At 37.3% G+C, this 21,217-nt stretch overlaps 3 protein-coding genes and 2 long non-coding RNA genes across 6 annotated transcripts in view; 3 read left to right on the top strand and 2 right to left on the bottom strand.

Moving 5' to 3' along the window:
• The window catches only part of LOC112045072 (uncharacterized), a 49,955-nt gene extending 48,292 nt beyond the window's left edge, over positions 1-1,663 (top strand). Inside the window, exon 4 of the mRNA XM_024081138.2 lies at positions 319-1,663. Within this exon, the coding sequence (XP_023936906.2) occupies positions 319-510 (192 nt within the window). The 3' untranslated portion in view covers positions 511-1,663. The remainder of the gene's footprint in view (positions 1-318) is intronic.
• Positions 1,664-6,225: 4,562 nt separating this feature from the next.
• Positions 6,226-8,171, top strand: LOC128198245 (uncharacterized). The gene is made up of 2 exons (XR_008250967.1): positions 6,226-7,101; positions 7,955-8,171. It is a non-coding gene; the product is annotated as an uncharacterized LOC128198245 (long non-coding RNA).
• Positions 8,172-8,926: 755 nt separating this feature from the next.
• On the bottom strand, positions 8,927-10,436 carry LOC128198244 (uncharacterized). Its single transcript, XR_008250966.1, has 2 exons — positions 9,411-10,436; positions 8,927-9,161 (listed from the first exon to the last, which is right to left on the bottom strand). It is a non-coding gene; the product is annotated as an uncharacterized LOC128198244 (long non-coding RNA).
• A 105-nt stretch (positions 10,437-10,541) lies between these two features.
• On the top strand, positions 10,542-12,834 carry LOC112045061 (DNA polymerase epsilon subunit 4). Its single transcript, XM_024081118.2, has 2 exons — positions 10,542-10,953; positions 11,901-12,834. Exons 1-2 carry the CDS (start codon positions 10,645-10,647, stop codon positions 12,042-12,044), a joined length of 453 nt encoding a protein of 150 aa, XP_023936886.1. The 5' UTR covers positions 10,542-10,644; the 3' UTR covers positions 12,045-12,834.
• On the bottom strand, positions 12,607-19,806 carry LOC112045058 (maltase A1-like). 2 transcript variants are annotated; one of them, XM_024081115.2, is made up of 11 exons: positions 19,588-19,806; positions 17,751-17,930; positions 16,717-16,886; positions 16,418-16,543; positions 15,842-15,962; positions 15,404-15,735; positions 14,968-15,075; positions 14,273-14,524; positions 13,761-13,858; positions 13,301-13,441; positions 12,607-13,106 (listed from the first exon to the last, which is right to left on the bottom strand). In XM_024081115.2, exons 1-11 carry the CDS (start codon positions 19,727-19,729, stop codon positions 12,941-12,943), a joined length of 1,836 nt encoding a protein of 611 aa, XP_023936883.2. In that variant the 5' UTR covers positions 19,730-19,806; the 3' UTR covers positions 12,607-12,940. The 2 variants fall into 2 exon arrangements, with proteins under 2 accessions (XP_023936883.2, XP_023936884.2); XM_024081116.2 differs by lacking the exon at positions 16,418-16,543 and adding an exon at positions 16,253-16,378.
• Positions 19,807-21,217: the final 1,411 nt, after the last annotated feature.

Genomic DNA, 21,217 nt, shown 5'->3' with positions numbered 1-21,217 from the left:
GGTATCGTGGTTATTTACAGAACATCTCCTTCTTAGACCATAAAATAAAAACAAATGAGGGTGAAATAGGGTGAAATAGCGATTGTTTGTAAGGAAAACCCTTCATTTTTAGAGTTACCTACAGTTTTAAAAATTTGTTCATAAATCGTAGAAAAAAATATAACGTGATTCAAGAATTATTAAAATTCAACCCCTCCATTGGTGAAATAGGGGTTTACATTGATTTCCACGCGGACAAAGTCGCGGGCATCTGCTAATAGATTATAAAATAGAGGATAGTGATGCGTTCATTTTTAAGATTGTATTATTTTTTTTCAGTCGCGTGGCGAGCACGCGGTCACAGAAGCGGAGGCGCGGGCGTTGGCAACAAAAATAAACGCCGTCTATGTGGAAACCTCCGCGAAAACGAGGAAGCAACTGAAGGACGCTTTCGACGCCGCCATCTTAGCGGGGTTGCCAGTTGTATCGAGCAAACGACCCTTTTGGAAGAAATTGTTGTGTATAAATTAGCATTAAAATATATTTAAAATAATTGTTCCAACGACAGATTCGTGTAAAATGTATTTTTTTATGGATTGAATGTTGTTGCTAAAAATGGTTTACTCACCAGCGGTTAAATTGATAATTGCAGACTGAAACCATTAGCAATTTAGTAACTTATGAAACTGAAGATCCATTAATACGTCTGTTAAACCCATAGTGTTATCCCAAAATCAATTAGAAATTAAACATCATTGTGGGTATTAATCAACTGAAATGGAAATGTAAAACATTTTTAAAAACCTCAATACAGGTATAGCATGACATGATCTACTTTTGTTGATATGAACATTCCTAAATAATATGTTATAAACTTATAACTAGATAATAGGTCCATTCAAAAGACAAATAACGTCGAAAATTGTTATACAATTGTGAGACTGTGACCCATATTACAATCATTATTATCAATTAATTATTTAATTGCATTTCATCAATCAATGCATTTCCAATTAATACACTTCAATAAAACTGTGCATTATCTAATAAAAATAATTATGAAATGTTACCCACACTTAATAAATTCGGGTAATAATAATTAAAAAATACTTATAAACTCCAAAGTCTAGTATAAAAACGTTGAAGAATAGGAAAAAAGTGTTATTTCATATAAGTATGCATGTGCCTTAAAAATATAGTATAATAATAAAGTTGAACATTTTTTTATCTGCAATGTTCTGGATGATTGATGATTGTTTAAATCTGACAGGAACCCAAAAATTTCCAAGTTATTCCTTATAAAATTATGACAAAATAATAAAAAACATGTGATCAAAAAATAAATATTGTTTGTGCCTTTTATTAAATTTGTGTCAAATTGTTTCATTTTTATTTAATTAAATGTCTTTGAGGCTGCTTTTTATAGATGTGTTGCATAGCTACAATTTGTTGTGTTGTGTAACAGTGTGTTTGAAGTTTGTAGTTAAATATTTTAATGAATTTATCGATAAATTTTGACATTTGTACAGTAAATTTATGTAATTATAATGACGATATCATGAAAAAATAATAAAACAGATTATTTTAATTGTTATACTCATAAGATGTAAATAATAAGCAGGAATGTATGTTAATGTTGTTTTATACTCAACACGAACTGATAATTATATTTTATTACAATTTACATATTTTCGTTTTTATTTTATAGGTACCTAATATTTGTATTCCTTATAACTTGGTTATACTAGTTACCTTAAACACAAAAACTAATTATTGTTCCTTTTGGTAATGCATATTCGAGCAATTAGCTAAAAGGGCTACTGAACGTTTCATTCGAATCATTAAAAACATACACATAAGTACTTATTATTACCACCATCGATATAAATCGTTAGATGGGCCCCTCCATATTAAAGAACGCTCAATTGTATGTCTTTTCCAAATACGTGCACGCACATCTTATCTTAGTACGTAACAAGCGCATGCTGTGAGTGGACGTGGACTTAAAAAAATCTATACTGATTTTTCTTATTTTAATCCCTTAATTATGCCTTTCATTTTGGAAGTGTAAAAACACAAGCCACAATATGAATAAAGAGAAATAAGTCACGAGTGATGACGTACTCGATGTGCGAAACCAATGACAACTCCGCGACGCGTTGAGGCCCATCTAACGATCTACGATCGATGATTACCACAACAAAAATGGCGGAATATCTCCAACATTCTCTTTTATATAGAGATTTTATGAAAACTCCGTGGCGATGCTGTGGTTGATGGTTGTTGTGCCACAATATAAACACCTCGACTGGATTGTACACACTTTACCAACGAATGTCCGCTGAAGCTCCACCTCGGTCATTACGCGCAGGGGCCGATCCAGTAATTTTGCCGCTCAGAGCAAAGATAAATATTGCGTCCCTTTACATACACCAAAAATACTTTTTTTATTATTATACTAGCGGATGCCCGCGACTTCGTTCGCGTGGAAATCAATATAAACTGTCAAGCCTTATTTCACCACTTTAGGGGTTGCATTTTAAAAATTTTTTGAATCACATTTTATGATTTATGAACAAATTTTTAAAACTGTAACTCTTTCTTTCTTTCTTTCTGACTTTCCATACAAACTATCAACCCCTATTTCACCCCCTTCTTATTTCATATTCACTTTTTATTGCGAAAATGAAATAAGAAAGGAGGTGAAATACGGGTTGAAAAATAAAAAGTATCCTTTAACCTTCTCTATATTATGGTCTCAAACCGAGCAAAATATTTTATATGAATTCATTCAGTAGTTTCAGCGTGATGCCCGAATAAAAAAAAAACAAGAACAGACAGGCAAAAAGATATCCGTGTTGAGTGTGTATATTGAGTAGATAAACATTGAAATTAACAAAAACAATGGCTAAATTTCCATTTTAGAAAAATTTTTTTAGGCTTAACCCGAGAAAAAAAGATTACTCTGATACGGCGGTAGTTACGCCCCTGACCTAACACCAAAGAACTAACTGGGCACAAACCACGCTCTAGGGCTAAACTGCGCACCCTCCAGTAAAGGTCCGAGGATAGGAAGCCCCGCACCTCATCGAGTAATTAGCCACCGATTATCCCCTAGGGAAAATATTAGGTGACTTTACCATCGAGGGGTATATCGTGCAGTGCATCCAAACCTCCTTAAGCCAAGTCTCAAACCAAATTATGCTTTCCCCCGAATTTGGCAAAAAGGATTCATAGTACTTGGGCACACTTACTCGACTTGGTTTCTCGCTTTCTATTATTTATATGCATCATCGATTGATTATGGTGGTTAAGTATCCACTCATGATGAAAAAATGTATACTCCAAGGAAAAGGAAAACTTTTTTTTTTATTTACAAAAAAAAATTAAAAAAGAAAAAAAAAAAGAATTATTTATCCTTCTAATTATGACGCGAAATAGGATGAAGGTGTTTGTATTTCTAAAGCTAAAAGATTATCAAAGAAAGAAAGTAAGTGTACATTAATTTCAAAGCCGTCCCACATAGTTTATCATTTTGGCCTAGTGGTGCATGAGTGCTGCATAACAAAGGTACGATCTAATAATCCCGAGTTCGACCCCGGGGGTAACATTGGAAAAGTTTTTGTCTTTTTTTTGTTTTTCTCAATTGGTTTCTTCAACTATTACAAAATAAAAAATCTCTCCTTTACAAAAAACATGCATTATTATTTCATAATAGATACTATATTAAAAATACCGTAGCTAGTCTCTAGATGGCGCTATCACAGGCGTTCCGAAAAAAGTTAGAGTAGCCTATCTATTTCCAATAATACACTGTAATCTTTGGTTTCTTAAAACACTTACTTCAAATTTTCACTTTAAATATTTGAAGAAACAAATAAAAAAAAACAAAATGTTTCTTTTCTATGTTACCATAGAGTAGTATAATTTTACTCATGATCATTGGTTATTGAGCCACATTCTATTTTCTTTTTACATAAAAATTTGAATAAAAAAAATACAACCGACTTCAAAACCTAAAAACGTACCCACTAAACTAAAAAGCGAAAAATAACATCATAATATGTTCTACAGTACCTGCTGATCAGTATAAAGGCGGTGCTAAGCCGTATTAATTCAAGCCATGTGTGAGCCATGTGGTGTGGTCCTGTCAGAAATGGCTTAAACTAAGACAACACCGGCTAAGCACCGCTTTCATACTGATCAGCAGGTAGAACATATTATGATGTTATTTTTCGCTTTTTAGTTTAGTGGGAACGTTTTTAGATTTTGAAGTCGGTTGTATTTTTTTTATTAAAATTTTTATTATTTTTCCATTTTTAGTGTAAATTTTCATCTCAAACGAATACATCAGACCGCTAATGACATTCACAACCCTTCTTGGTACAAAATTCTCAGCAATACAAATTAATCAAGCCCAAGCACAAGGTAGTTACCGTAAACCGTTAAGGGGTTCCCTTAATTGACCTTGGTCTTCATCACCAAACCCCTAAATGACAGTCACAACCTATGTGGAAAGTTCTTATTAATACAAATTAATCAAGCCCAAACACAAGGTAACTGCTGTAAATCGCCGAGGAGTTCCCTCGTCTGTTTTATGGCTCCATCATCAGATCGATTTTAAACCTTCATAAAATTGTAGTGCTTAAAAGTACTAAATGGAAAAGTTTACGAACACACTAGACACCCATATGATTTTCGAAAGTTCCCCTCAATTTCTCCAGGATTCCATCATCAGATTTTGACATGATGGCAATGGGACCAAATGGGGACTATACCGTTTCAAACGAAAAAAGAATTTTTGAAATCGGTCCAGGCGTCTTTGAGTAATCGGTGTACATACATAAAAAAAAAAAAATACCGACCGAATTGAGAACCTCCTCCTTTTTGAAGTCGGTTAAAAATCATCTTGGTATTATCTCATTTTCACAATATATTTCTTTAAACAAAAAAAATATGTTTAAAAATAATTTAAAATGGGGAAAATGAAACTGCCGCCAATTTATTATTCAACTAGCGGACGCCCGCGACTTCGTCCGCGTAAATTTCGATGTCAACTTTACTACTACCCCTACCCTACCCTACCCCTACCCTACCCTACCCTACCCTTACCCTACCACTACCCCAACCCTACCCTACCCAACCCCTACATCTACCCTACCCTACCCCCTACCCCCACCCTACCCCTACCCTACCCCAAACCTACCCCTACCCTACCCCTACCTTACCTACACCCTACCCCCATCCTACCCCTACCCTCCCCGTACCCTATCCCTTTCCTACCCCTATCCCACCCGTACCCCTATCTCACGACTATCCTACCCCTACCCTACCACTTCCCTATCCTACCCGTTTCTCTACCCTACCACTACCCTACCTCTACCCTTACCCTACCACTACCCTAAACCCGGCCCTAAACCTACCCTACCCCTACACTACCCCTACGCTTCCCTACCCGTACCCTACCCTGTAACTTCTCTATCTTACTCCTACCCTTAGCAAAATAGGTCCAGTCCTTCGAGAGTTGTGGTATGACCAAGAGAAATAGAGACTTCTATGCTAATAATATAAGGAGGTAAAGTCCGTGTGGTTGTAGGAGGTAATCTCTGGATCTACTGGACCGATTTGAAAAATTGTTTTACCAATAGAAAGCTACGTTATTTGCGAGTGTCATAGGCTATGTTTGATCCCCATATTCACACGGGAACGGGAATTACGTAAATGAAAGCGCCGGGCGTCATATAGCGGAATTTCTGCGTCTTTTAGAAATTTTGTATTATTTCCGAAACTATTTAAGTAATTAACATACTGTAAAGGGCAAATCTTATCTCCATAATATCCTTGTGATTATTAAATAATTTATTTTAATAAGGATTAAAATTTAGTTGTATAAATAATGACGTAAACCTAAGTATATAAAATTAATAATTTTTAAAACACAAAAGGTACTATATCTGCTAATATATAGAAGATAGATATATGGTGTCGCGGACTTTTTTGTAGAACTTTTAGAGATACATAAAGTCTCCATACATTAATTTCAATTTTACACAATAGTTAAGGCAGCGCATGCGAATAAGTCTGTTTAAGAGGATTTTCAGTCCGACCTGTATGACAAAAACTGCGATAACTCGGCTAATATATATGATACCAATATAAAATATAGCCTATAGCACTCCCCGATAATGTAGCATTCTACTGGTGTAAGAATTTTTGAAATCGGACCAGGGGCCTAATTGTCTAACGGAGTTCATTGATCGTAAAGTTCATACGATCGGCTACGATCAACGATTAATCGTAAGTTTACATTGGTATTGTCTAATTTAGTTCATTATATGAAGACCGGATGGTGAACGATGAACTGAAATCATTCATGAAGATTGCGTATTGTTTATGCAAAACGATAGTGAAACTATCGTTAATAATATTATCAAATTTAAGTCAAACTCCATAATAATGCATATATTTTAACAAAGTTTTATGTCTTTTGTTTAAAACATTAAAGAAGCATTAAATTTCACGAAAAATATCTACTATTGAAGAAAATAGCGTGAGAAAATGGTACATGCATCTCGAGTAACAAAACGCAATTAACGAATTTAACCAAGGGCTATTTGGACTATTTGGTAATCTCCCTGTTGTCTGTGTAGGCTAGTGTCAAAATAACGGGTTATCCTATTAGTCTGTGGTGAAACATAGCATATTAATAACCTGTGGATTAGAAATTATAATTTAACATAACAAAACAAAATTTTCATTTTTCAGATTTTAAAGAGAATTTAGAAATTGAGCAAAGTTTTACTAAATTATAGTGATCTTAGGAGCAAAGTTTACTTCGTTATTGTTATTTGATAAAAGAAAACTACCTCTATCTAATTTTGTCGATGTACATTTCTTAAGAAGTTTCTCATTAAAACAACGCTTAACTCAGGCAAGGCAGGGCTATGGTGGTTAGCGTAACTACAAGTGGTTAACTTACAGTTAGCCAACTGAAGAACAATCAACAATGCCCGATTAATAAGTGATCGCGCTGCTTGTCTACTACATGTCCCTGCACTAGTTATAGCAGTAATTTCTTTGTTGGGAAGTATTTAGCACATCCGGGCTGCGCAAAAGGAGAGGGTGGGCATTTCCTCTGTCTCTTAGAAAAGTCCGCATGTTATTTTTATCCCAGTGTTAATCTCTAAGTCTCGTATGAATCGGCACTAATATACATAGGTTTACCTAAGTGTGTGATGAGTGACTTCACAAACAGACTTATTATTAAAGGATTTGAACAGTTCTCTAGCTGTTTAGGGTGTTTTATTCCTTCACCAGCCAACAACAGTGTCATAATTACAATGGGTTCGCAGAGTTAGTTTATCTAGGCATTTAGATATACCATTCAAAATCCTCTACTGAGAGCAAAATGTTACTGTTTTATTTTATTTTTTATTCTTTACAAGTTAAACTGAAAATCCACAACCCTTTCAGTTGCTACACGTCATCACACCGGAATGCTAAATCGCTTGGCCGTATGTCTCAATTGGACCAGCCGGGGATCAAACACAGGACCTTCGGAACATTAATTATCATTAACATCTGATAGTGGTATATTAACACCATAACTACCAATCCACATTGGAGCAGGTTTTTTTTTTTATTCTTTACAAGTTAGCCCTTGACTACAATCTCACCTGATAGTAAGTGATGATGTAATCTAAGATGGTAACGGGCTAACTTGTTAGGAGTAGTAAGACAATCCACACCCCTTTTGGTTTCTACATGGCATCGTACCGAATGCTAAATCGCTTAGTGGTAGGTCTTTGCCAGTAAGGTGGTAACTGGCCGAAGCCTCCCACCAGCCAGACTTAGACCAATTGAGAAAACCTCAATCGGCCCAGCCAGGGATCAAACCCAGGACACCACTGCTAATGTTTTCCTCTCAAAGATTCTATCTAACTTTTAGTATGAAATATTAATTTTTTTTTTTCAGACTAAATTGATTATTATGAACAGACCATTATGATGAACCACTGATATTGACTCGGAGACATGAAGATGAGTGCTTTGACAACAAGACTGACTAGCTGAGCCAGCTTAAGAATTATGTGGTGTGTGTGTGTGTGTCTAATTCCAGGAGCTCTCTATGTCAGCCATCCATCTATATTCTTACTCATTTTTGTTAATTATAAAATAAATTTGATTATTTAGTGTGTAACTTCATTATACCTATCCTGCTAGCTGTTAGAAAGATAGCATCTGTAATAATTTATTTACTGTAAAACATATTTAAAAATAAACATGCTTTAACATTTAAGTATGGCCAATATGTTGTCAAGTACAGTGGGCAGGGCTGAATCCATGATTGATGACTGTTCATGATGATGACTTGTTTTTCTGATTTAAGAAAATATACTAATCATCAAAACAGTGTCTGCAAGTACTGTACAGGCCGACTGTTTGGATGAGAAGTATATATTTGATTATTTTTAAGCTGTGTGGGTTTAAAAAATGTCTAACTGAAAGTCTATGTTTACTGTATTTGTTATTATTATAATAAATAAACTTAAAAAAAACTTTTTTTATAAACTTCCAACCTCTATTTCACCCTCAGAGGTGTCATTTTCATAATTCTTAGAATACTAGTAGTCAAGATACTGTAATAAAAGATACAGTTTGTGAGATTGTAGGGGTAAACACTGGACCTACTGAACCAATGTTGAAGATTATTTTACCAATAAAAATCCACATTTGAGTATTATAGGCCATGTATTCCTTCCCACGGGAACAGGAATTATGTGGGTGAAACTGCAGGGGGGTGAACATACACAGGTATTATAAATGTATTTTTTACAACTACAGTTTTTTGAATAATTTATTTAATTATTGTAATGGTAAAAAAAATATTAATAGTAAAATGTTAAACTGAAAGCTTTAGTTTTGGAAAGTACTACAAAAAACAAACTCAGCGAAGTAAGTATTCTTTTATTTTCAAATATCAAAGACCAAATCAAATATAAATATTTTGATAATACACACACATTTATGATTCGACCAGACAACAGGGTCATCAGTACAATGTCCTATCAGCTAAAAGCCTTTGCCACCTCTTCTTCAGCACACCAATATGTTATTCCACTGTATTGCAGGTGCTTTTTGCAATATTGGAGTCTGCAGTTATAGGGCATATTCCAAATATCCTGTAAAGCAAAATTGTTAATATTGAGCATATTATAAAATACACACATCAACATTTAGTCTCAATGTAAGTGTAGTTTGTGTACTAAGATAATATAGCAGACAGACAAGCTTCGCTTTGACTCATTCCCTATTCCTATCCTATTCTACTCCCACCCATTGGCTTATCTAATATTTCCTATTCCTATTCGGTAGCTCAGAATGCTAGGATTCCTAGGGTGGGCATGCACCAATGGAAAATGTAAATGTACCTATGAGCGATGACGAAAGAGTTCGTTCGCCATAATCATAATTTTAAAAATGAAATTCTATTCCTTTTTGCTTGATAACCAGCAAACTTAACTAAACCACACACATAAGCCCTGGAACACATATCCCAACACATTGGATACAACAACATGCAAGATGTCGCAGAAATCTAAAACATGGTATGGTATTAAATATCGAAGGTATTGAGTTTATGTCGCTCTATGGACTTATCGTCTCTTTCTCTGGTACGTCCAAAGAAAGTGTGTATAAGAAGACATTGGATGCTGAAGAAAGATGCTGTTTGATCCCCAGTTCTTGGAGGAGTGAGACTGTGTCCAGGATATGCAAGCATTCTTCTTCAACACATTTCTAGAGCGTGTATATTCTTTTTCTCACTTTCTCTCAGAGTCCAAGTCTCAGCATCCTATATAAATCGATTAATAGCACTCAATTAACTTCATTGTTTTGACTTTATAGGTTCATTGCAAAGAATATATTATTTATTACTCTTTTTAACAGAGTTCATTGTTTACAAACAAAACACTTCGCAAAGTTTCGTCCTAAAAATGCTAACTGTGGACGGGGAGACTGAATTGAGAGATTTAGAATGGAAAAAAATATTAATTTTAGATATTTAATAAAATGTAAATTATTATTTTGGAATTTTGGACATCTACAATTTGTCCGTTTTACGATCAAAGGTGACTCAAGACCCATCGTAAGTTTTTGACATAAGCCATGAACATAAAACTTTACACAATTCGAAGACAATCGCAAATAACTGTCAAATCTTAACAAATCATTCACTCTTCGTATAAAAATAACGATCTAATCGTAATGAACTAACTATGCCCAACCGATGGCTTTCCATTGGCTTACACAATCCGAAATAGCCGTTTGACAAGTAAAAACGTACGATTTCAACTGTCAAATTCAATCGTTTGCGTTAGACAATTAGGCCCCAGTACTTCCGAAGATTACCCCATTTAAAAAATGTGACAAACTTACAAACTTACAAACTTTACCTCTTTATAATATTAGTATAGATTACTCCAAGGCGTATTGCTGACAATTTTTCGTAAAAGGAATGCATCCAATTCTAAGTCATCTTGACAGCTGTCAAATGTCAACATCAATGTTTACGTTTCAAATTCAAAGGCCGAAGGCGCCGATTTTGATCATCAACAAGATAAAATAAATTTTGTAACTTTATATGTAATTAATTATTCAAACAAGATGTCTGAGGAAGAGAATTATACTGAATTAGATATATCAGACGTTGTAGAAGACACCGAGCAATACCTCGAAACTGATTATCAGTCAACGAATATTATAGGATCTGAGTTGTCAACAGTGCCAGATTCCGAAATTTTCAATTCCGAAGACCAAGTCGCAGAAAAAAACTTGGTTACGCATATTGTAAGTAAACCGGAGGTGTTAAGAAGTACTAAACTTCCGTTGGCAAGGATAAAGAATATAATGAAAATGGATCCGGACGTCAGCATAGTGAATGCCGAAGCCGTCTTCTTAGTCACGAAGGCTACGGTTAGTACCAACTTCGACATTGAAACTCCTTGGCTTTCCTCTCTCCTTATTTAATAGCTATTTTTAGCAGAGTCAGAAGTGGATTACAAAAATAAGAAAACAATGTCGAACAGAAGGTTATGACTCACAACACTTGTCAGGACAACTTAAATAACAAATCAAATCAATATAAGACCCTAGAATGAGTGGAGTCACGCACTTGTGAAAGCTATGTGTAGGGTTAATGATGTCTTTTATAGTTAACCAACACTCCTCCTCCACAGCTTTTCCACTCAAGTCACTCTCCCCGCCTATCTCAAGTAACCCATAAACAATTATACAACAAGTAATGTGGAAGGCTCGAACGCCATGAGCACACTGAAGCGGACCGGGCGACGAGTGCCTTATATCGCAAGTTGTTCCCGCCAAGTGATCACTACCCTTCTCTAAATTCCTAATCTTTACGAAACAAGTCGCGCCACCTAGCATAAGCATGAGCCAACACGAGATCGAGCAATATCATATCCGTCCCAAACTACTTTATCATAGTTGATAGTGCTTTTGTTTTTAAAACATGGTTCTGGCTTAGAGCTTCGGTCAATTCAGGATTTTACGTTTTCAACATCTGGTTGCTGACAGGGAGTTGAATACTATCTGCAAACATGTAGCGCTAAGTGACAGCATTCTGGAATGATGCAATGTAGAAACTGTGAGAGGTTACACTGTAAAACTTAAGAATGACCATAGACTTCAGAATTACAAATCTGTATCACTGGTCCCAGTTGCAACCAGTTTACTCAAGGATAATGGTCCTTATTACTGTATAGCAATAATTAAGTAACTTGAATTTTTAAAAGCGAGTCCATGTCCATCTATCTATCCATCCATGTCCATGTTTCAGTTTTATCCTCCATTGCTTAAACATGACTTTGAAAGTTTGTTATGAATTTTGATTTTTTTATTTTCAGGAACTATTCCTAGAAACTATAGCAAAGGAGACCTACACATACACAGCTCAGCAAAAAAGAAAAACAATAGCTAAGAAAGATCTAGATGTTGTCATCAATAAGGTAGACTGCTTGTGCTTTTTGGAAGGTGCTATGGACTTCTGAATATAATAATATTTGATCTGTGATTTAGATCTAGCCTTCATCTGAGGTTCATATTCATGTTGATTTCAATCAATTTCGAAAAAAAAAAGTTAAAAGTAATTTTTTTTATTTAAAGTCATTACTAATTTATTGCAATGAATGCTATGCAACCAAATACATATATAAAAAGAAATAGACAAAATGCCAACCAGTGGCAGCAGAGTAGTCCCAGTCTCTTTGGTCCCAACACAACACAAGAGATAGTGATATTTCCAGTTGCACTGCTATCAATTGACATTTGTCTATTTCACATGATACGTCATTTGGTCACATGTTAGGCCCTCTGGATAAAATTTACTAAAAAGTGACCAAGTGTGGAATAAACCCAAGAACATGAAGATCTAACCAGCATAGGGGTACTGTTCATCCTGAGACTTACAGGAATGAGGTTGTTGTGGGTGAAACACATAAGTTAAGTTTCCTATGTATTTTATATACTTCAACCTAAATACGAATATAAAAAATTCGGACACTGTCATAAATAATACACAAAAGTATGAAGGCGTTGTATGAATCATATTATTAATCATCTTTATTTAATAGAGCATATTTTAAGTGCCAGATTTTTGTTTGGAGTTCATTTGTATTATGAGATATTATGGTTAAAATGATAACTATGCAAGTATTTTTAAAAATGTTTATTACTATAATGGCATTTTACATTTTAAGGAACAAACTTAGTTATCAAACATAACAGGGGTAAGCTTAAAATAAATATTTAAATTTAAAAAAAATTACATCTCATGATTTCCTTACCTACTTTTAATTTGCCTTTGGTGTCTTTCTAACTTTTAATACATAATTCTTTTTTATAACTTACACCTACAAAACATCTATATATCTCAGGATATCTATATTTAACTGAAGCAAGCCGTGATGCTGTAAGTGGCTACAACAAGCAGTACCAGCAAGGGGAGGCTCAGGTAGTGCGCGCCGGCAGCGTTGCCGCCGCCCACGATCCCACTTCTGAACAGCAGCGCGCAGTGCGCCGACACCGGGATGCTGCTCTTCGTTAGTGTGGCACTGGAAAAAAATATCAGTTCATATAAATAAAACATCATTATCAGACTTGTTGTTTATGCCTTCCTGCCTATTGAAAGATAAATAATATTTGGCAGGCTCAGATTCTATAAAGCGTCAATAACAAATTCTCAAGTATAGATATTTCAAAAGCTTTATTATTTTTGAGTTGTTTAATAAGCAAATAAAATTCTTACTTCTTCTCGAGTGCGCAGTTTACTCCCGAAGCCACAACTTCCAAGTCAGAAGGCAGTATTTTGAGCGAAGTCAGATCTATGGTTTGAGCTTCTGCTGCCAAGTTCACTACTCCCAGCATGCCAGCCTCGCCGGGCAATAGTCTGTGCAGTTTAAAAGTCATTATTGCACCTACTACTGAAGCAACAAATGGAGTGTGTGAAACAGGAAATGTTTGTAATACAACATATGAATGGATTCGGCACAATTAATCTATAGAATGCTATATTTATCTCATAAAATGAATGAATAACATATAAGAGAACTGAAGGGAAAATTCCCATTCTGGTGGCATAAGGACTGAGATTATGGATGATGATGAAAATTTTGCGGAATCCTATGTAATAGCTTAAGCTAATCAAAAGGATCATTCCAAATTTTCCAAAGCCTTCAAGTTAGTAGTTCAGGTGTCTTCTGTCTCACCTCGTCACAACCAAGAGGGACTCGGACAGCGCTCGAGTGTCCAGGTCGCCCTCCTGCAGAGCTGGTGTCTTCCTCTGCGCGGCAACGTCTTTGTAGAACTGGAATGTGTTAAGTACGTAGATGATATCAGTTTCGTAACTACCAATAGTGTGGCAATATCAGGATAAAAGTAGCTTATTTTTAACTTTATTAGGAAGTTGAAAGATTTGTTGTTAAATTTTCGATTTAAACACTCTTTTACCATTTGAATCCTACATTATTCCTGATGAACATAGGCTAAATGTTATCCCCGTATTCCGCGAGAACTACGCGGGTGAAGCCGCGTGGCGTCGGCTATTGTACTATATTATAGTTATTAAAAAAAAAAATACAACAGACTTCAAAACATTAATGTACCTACCCACGAAACTAAAAAGGTACAAATAACATTATTATATTTTCTACCTATTGATCACTTTGAAGTCGGTATTTTGCACGATGTAAAATGGAACAAAAAGAACAGTAAAACTTACGTGGTAATGACTTTTCTGCGTGGCCATCTGTGCAGCCAGGTTGACCGTCTGGTAGTTGCTGGCGACGGGCAGCCACGTGGCGCCCGTGGTGTTGGAGAAGCCGGCGTTGGCGGAGCCGTCCCAGTGGTAGGGCGTGCGGTTGGGGTCGCGCGACTTCTTGTAGTAGTTGACGGGGTCGTTCGTGTTGCACGCCTGCGGGTCCTGCGTGTCGTTCCAGCTCACGTACCCGTCTGTCATGCCGATCTCTTCGCCCTGTACATCAGAGTTCATTATCGGCCTATTGTGGCGGCCCCCTACAGGGCCAGGCCTTCTTCCTTTTAGCTGCCCCAGTACGGATCGGCGGGTCAATAAAATGTTAAAGTCATTGACGACCACTATCAGACATTAATGAAAATGTCCGGGATCGACGGCTTTACGTACTCTCCGAGGCGCGAGGGTATAACGTAACATCAACTTCCCAATCTCAGGCTGAGAATTTCAGTAAGTACGTATCTCATATAGCCCGAGCCGGGCTTCGAGCCCAGGAGGTCGTGATCCGAAACCACGACAGGCTAACCGATGCAGCAATTGAGACTGTTTATTACATACGTACTGGTCTATTGATACTATTTCAATTTCAATTGGAAAGTAAATATTATTTGAAAAAACTACTGTCTTTATAATAATACTAGACTACTACTAATAGATCTACTTACCTGATAAGTGATAGCAACTCCGGGCAGAATGAGAGCCAACATGTTCATGGCGTCCACGCGGTCCACTCCTTGCCGATTGGCCATGCGACTTTGATCGTGGTTGCCGTTCTGTAAAATACGGGGAGGTGTAATAGTTGTATTTTATTAATCATAGATTAGATTATGTCCTAGCTCACGTACTCGTGGAATGAGACCGTGGGCCCGTGGTTTCACCCCATCTTATAGTTATGACAATAAATATGGTGTACTTATAAAAGCGAAAGGTCATCAGGAAATCTCGATAACCGCTTGATGTAGATAGATGAAATTCAGCAGGAGGGTAGTTCATAGTTAGTAGACGTCCGCTATGAACGAATTTGCCGTTTATGGATTGTCCCAGGGGTGGATTAAGGATGTCTAAGGGCTTCATAAATATTTATCGCGATGTAACACTTACCACCCAGTTTGCAACGTTCCCACTCGGCATGTAAGTCATCCACTTGTCAATCACAGTCTTGATCTCCCACGCGGTGGAGTCCTTGTTGATATCCCCGAGGAAGCTGAAGTTGAACGGTATGGAGCCGTTCCTGGTCTTGGTGCCGTAGTACCGGATCATCAGCTGCAGGTCCGCGTAAGCCTCCGTCATCATGATCTTGTACTCCCCCTGCGACGTGATGTACTCGTCGAGCACGTCCCTCCAGTCGTACACGACATCGTACGTCTCGAACAAGTTCTCGGTGTAGATGTGTTGGAGGTACTCGTAGTCGTCTGGTACGGCTCCTTCCGCTCCTGAATAATGTGATAGGGTTTTAGTTAATTTAATAAAGAAAAAATACTCGAAGTATACAAATATATAGAAGTAGGTAACCTATGTGATCTTAGTGCTATATTATACCTGACAAAGGTTCGTCCGGATACAACCCGCTGAAGTTTCTCGGGTCGGCCTCGTACAACCTGTTGATGGCGTCCACGCGGAAACCGGAAACACCTTTGTCCAACCAGAAGCGTAGAACATTCTGAAATCAATTTTCGAAATTTCGAGTTCATTGTTGTCAAAGCAAGAAAGAGAGCATGTGTGGCCTGCGATATGTCATGACGATTGAGGATCAGAACCTTGCTTCATGGTATGGTCAACAAACCAGCTTTTGAAAAATACCAAAGATCGGACTATCACAAGCTCTACAACCGTAAAGGTTGATAAATATTTCGGATTTCTTTAGTTATAACCTATAAGTATGTTTCCAAAACTTTCCGGCTCACAAAATTGCTCGTACCATGAAACTATTACGAATACTGTTTAACGAACCTTCATTTCTTCTTGCACCACGTTATTTCGGTAGTTCAGGTCGGGCTGTCCGATCACAAACTGGTGCAAGTAGTACTGGCCGCGCACCTCGTGGTATTGCCACGCACTGCCACGGAACGAGCTCACCTAGAAATAAAACAGTTTTGTGCATACTTAGGTACCTACCTTCATTTCTTCTTGCACCACATCGCTTCGGTAGTTCAGATCGGGCTGTCCGATCACAAACTGATGCAAGTAGTACTGGCCGCGGACTTGATGGTATTGCCACGCACTGCCACGAAACGTGCTCACCTACAATTTATGTAGGTTTTAGTTTGATACTACGTCTGTCGACAATCTTAAGCCGATTTAAAGAAAGCGTGCACTGAGATTATTTTTCGTACGTTTTTTTTCCGCAAAAACTGTGAAGTATACATGAATGATGTAAAGAATTACAACGGTTTTATTAGACAGTGCAAACGAACCCAGTTGCTGGGAGGCTTTTCGTACAATGTTCCGTTCTCATCAGTCGCGTTGAGTCCGTCGGCCCACACGTAGTAGTCGGTGTAGGGAGACGTGCGGGTCGTCGACTTGGAGAACCACTCGCTCTCGTTGCCGGTGTGGTTGGGCACGAAGTCGAGGACCACGCGCATGCCTGCGAGACATACAAACAAAAGGGCACTATTGTGGAGCCCGCCAACACGTATTGGAGCACCGTGGAGAGTCTCAGCTCCGTCTCCTATGAGTAGTAAATAGGCTGATAATGATGGAGGAGAACTAACGCTAGAACTTTGATGATGTGTTTTTAGTTTAAAATTAAATCTTTGTACATATTTTTTTTACCTTTTTGAGATTAATCGCTGGTAAGTAGCATAAGATCTTATTTAACGTTTATTTAAGGTGATGTTTTTTTTTGTTTTTGGTGAAAAAATCAAGTTAATCTAGTCAAAATAATCAAGATGGCTATTTGGATCGAGTCCTGAATTGCGGTAAGTAGATATCGGGTTTTTCTTCTTTAATTTTATTTTGCGATGTTACATCCCTCGGCGCCCGCGCCCTGTCTGCGAGAAGACTTCGGGAGAACGGCTAGAGACCGTCACGTTTGGAAGTCTATGCAAGGGGCCCATATGCAGTGGACGTCGATTGGCTGATAATGATGATGATTAAAGGTTGTTACATAGTCTACCAAACATTCATCGATTAGCATTCGTTCGAAGCTACCCCTGTGGTACTGACAAGCGACCGAACACATCTCTTGAAGATAAATAGACAAAATTTCAACCAAAGGCGGCGTAGTATTCCCAGTCCTATCTCTTTCGTCTCAACGGAATGAATACGTACCTAATTGATTCACATTTCTGTCTATTTCTCGTCAAGAGATTATTTCTCTAGTCGTATGTTAGCGTCACTGGCTTATTTATCTATATAGGTACAGAGTGGAGGTCTGTGCTCTTCAGTGAGGTACCAGCCAAAGTCAGAGGTCAACTGCCGAGAGCTAGTGAAGCAGCGCTGTACAAACCCAAGCCCCTGGAGACGTTGAGGAGGCGGTCGAAGTCTTCCATGGTGCCGTACTCCTCCTGTATGGAGCGGTAGTCCGTGATGTCGTAGCCGGAGTCGTAGTTGGGGGAGCGGTAGATGGGGGACATCCAGATGGCGTCGATGCCGGTCTCCTGCAGGTAAGGGAGCTTCTCTGTGATTCCTGAAAATATAATATAAATTAATCACAAAGAAATAATTGCCAATACGTTAAAGTATGTTTGATTTGATGACGAATAGAGCCCGATCTAATAACGTGCTCTCCGAGACACGGGAGCGTAACACCATGGCCGACTTTGTAACTCCAGGAGTTTCTACGTTCATAAAAGAAAGATACGGTCCATATCACATTGGTATCTCACAGCTCGAGTTGGGGACCCGAATCAAAACCGCGTGACATAGGCTAGCTATTGTGCCAAGTTACAATACTATTGGTTAAAGGTATTTTAACAACAAAAAGATATACCTACATCACAGTATCTCACAATTGATCTACCTACAATAGAAATCAACGATGACTTCCCTTTTACAGTTACGAGATTGCACTTGAGATAAAGCATGTTTGTTTAATACTTCTGTTTATCTCGTAAATCGCTACTTATGGTGAAGTTGATGATAATTGCTTCGCTTTGTTGATAGCGGTGCGAGCGGTGTGCCGGAGCCATTTTGTACTATTATACTTAACTCATGTTTTACAAAGAATCTTATTTATTCAGACAATAGTTGTTTAGAAACTATAGTTTTTAAACGAAGCGAGTATTGTGAGAAAAACATCATCGCATGTAATGGGATTGAATTACAGGGCTACGCATCTCCCCTTGCAGTAGACCCACTACGCTGTGCCAATGCGGGTTGATGATAAGTTTGACTATGTAACGGTCTCTATCAGATTCACAATGCCTGGGTCCAACGGCCAAACGTTCTCTCCCAATCACAGGGGTGTGATGACATTGTAAATAATTGACAATTCTATTATTAGTAAATAAAAATTATAATAATGTACTCGGCTTGCACGCCTATGAGGCAGATTGAGTATGAACATTAAAATGTAACAATATCTGTATATGACCACATTCTGGCAATAAATGATTTATGATTTGAAATAAAGTAAACCGAGGACTGGAAACAGCTTAGGCGAACACTAAACCAAAGAGACTACGTAGTTAACTAACTACGGTAGGTGTTTTTGTTATATGTAGGTACCTATTGACCGAGTGTGTTTCCCTAGCACACTTTTTCACACACACTATTTTTGTATCGAATACTTGGAAGGGTTAATTGTTTAAGTCATGCAAAACAATAGGTCGTTATTTGAAATGTGCTAATGAAATATTAAAATAGATAATTATTATGTACAAAAGAACCTTGTCTCAAACTATGATTGACCATTAGATTAAATTAAATTATGACATAATCTTGACCTTTCAAAAGTGCTTGTAAACTAAGCCTAATAGAAATAAATGAATTTTGAATTTTTATGTCTTCTTCTTCTTCCTAGCGTAGTCCCACTATGTGGGGTCCGCTTTCCAGCATAATCTCGCCCACTGTGCCCGATCTTGGGCATCCGACTCTAATTAAGTAATTCGTAAGACACATCGTAACTAACGGATTTTTAATTTTACGTTAGATAAAATTTGTTATATGAGATGCGTATGGACGGCACGTTTAGTACTTGTAGGATATCAAAAAGCGCCAAGTGTCAAAACGATCATCGCCCGGGGTTGGCTGTCTAGAGCCGGTCTTGCTAATTGTACATTCTAACATTTGACCCACAGGATTTATAATAAGAACATAGACTCTATACAACAACTCATACTCACCATTCAAATCTCCAGTGCCGTCTCCGTTGCTGTCCTTGAAGGAGCGCGGGTAGATCTGGTACACCAGCGCCGTCTTCCACCAGTCCAGGTCCGAGGCGGCCGCCGCGGTCGCGACCGCAAGCAAGAGAATCGGCAAACGCATCGCGAACACTTATGGATTAGCCACTATATCATGTATTAGTGTTGTCCTTCCAACGGCTACCGAGTAAATGGGTAAAGCCAAGTGACACTTCCTTTATAGAATAGGTTCGAGTGCTTTAGACACGTCACGACTCGCGGCACCGAATCACTTGATGATCAAAATGACGAATGCAGCTGTTTATTGTAGGTAGTTGTTTACCGCAAAACTACTAGATAGTTAGTCTATGCACTTGAATTATCTTAATCCCCACTCGTTTAAGGGTAGGACATTGCGGAAGAGCGTAACATTTCACAAACGGGACTTTTTCCGCATAGCGCGGAGTGGAAATTAACAACTTTGTTTAACATTAGTTTATTAATCCTACTCCTACCAAGTTAGTCCACTTCCATCTTAAATTGCATCATCAGGTGAGATAGATAGTAGTCAAGGGCTAACTATTAAAGAACAAAAAAAAAAGAACTTCCAACTGCACATAGAGAGGTCGTCTAAAATGATTATAATATGTAGTATATAATAATCAATCGGGTGGTCAAGTATTCAAAGTATGTAAAGGGTAGCTAGCAACTAGCTAGCTATACCGAGTAGTTTCTATTCCCGGACATAAAATATAGCCTATGTTACTTCCTGACAATGTAGCATTAGGGGGGTACCTATCATTGGTGAAAGAATGTTGCGAATCGGTCCATTAGTTTCAGAGCCTATTGAATTTGAAAAACTAAATCAAATCTTTCCTCTTTATTAATATACTAGCATAGCAGACGCCGCGCGGTTTCACCCGCGTGGTTCCTGTTGTCGTAGGATTGGAGTATGGCGATAAAATATAGCCTATAGCACTCTGAGGTAGTGCAGCTACCCAACAGTGAAAGAATTATTCAAATAGGTTCATAGTCTATTCAATGCAAACAAACAAACAATCAAATATTTTTAACCGACTTCAAAAAAAAGGAGGAGGTTTCTCAATTCGACCGTATATATTTTTCTCTTCAGGTATTAGTATAGATTATTCTTTATATTTTATTAGTAGACATCGGTTCTAGTTTGAAAGTTTGTTTCGCAAATGGTTTATGACCACATTTATGAAATTTACGAAAATAATGCCGCTGTTTGAGACCTCTCAATTGAATATGTACCGTGAAATATATAAAGACAAAGGAACAGATATAGTGGGTCTCAGCTACATTTTCCATCTCGTAAGAGGGATTTATTTTCTAATAATACTCGTATTGTCTGTCTGTTCGTTTACACGACTTAAACACTTAACAAATTTAATGTAGGTATAGAGAAGAACTTAACCTTGTAGTACAATATATTTTACTTTTTAATCCAGAAAAAAATGGTTTTTATGTTAATAGAAATTCATCAAAACGTAGTCGTGGACGTCCGCTAGTAGGTATATTATAACTTTGTTACCAATTGCATACTTACTGCACCAATTATCACAGGTTACAACATAATTGTTTTAACTTCTATTCAGTTATTACTCATAGA

Source organism: Bicyclus anynana, chromosome 7 (assembly GCF_947172395.1).
Source record: "Bicyclus anynana chromosome 7, ilBicAnyn1.1, whole genome shotgun sequence".
Classification (NCBI taxonomy): Eukaryota; Metazoa; Arthropoda; class Insecta; order Lepidoptera; family Nymphalidae; genus Bicyclus; species Bicyclus anynana.
Note: the sequence above shows the minus strand (reverse complement) of the source record. Positions and strands in the feature narration are given on the sequence as shown.

Coding starts and splice junctions, on each gene's coding strand:
- LOC112045058 (XM_024081115.2), bottom strand. CDS start 19,729: ATGCGTTTGCCGATTCTCTTGCTTGCGGTCGCGACCGCGGCGGCCGCC. Junction 16,887..17,750: donor CAACGTCTCCAGGGGCTTGG/GTTTGTACAGCG, acceptor TATGTCTCGCAG/GCATGCGCGTGGTCCTCGAC. Junction 16,544..16,716: donor AAAAGCCTCCCAGCAACTGG/GTTCGTTTGCAC, acceptor CATAAATTGTAG/GTGAGCACGTTTCGTGGCAG.
- LOC112045061 (XM_024081118.2), top strand. CDS start 10,645: ATGTCTGAGGAAGAGAATTATACTGAATTAGATATATCAGACGTTGTA. Junction 10,954..11,900: donor TCTTAGTCACGAAGGCTACG/GTTAGTACCAAC, acceptor TTTTATTTTCAG/GAACTATTCCTAGAAACTAT.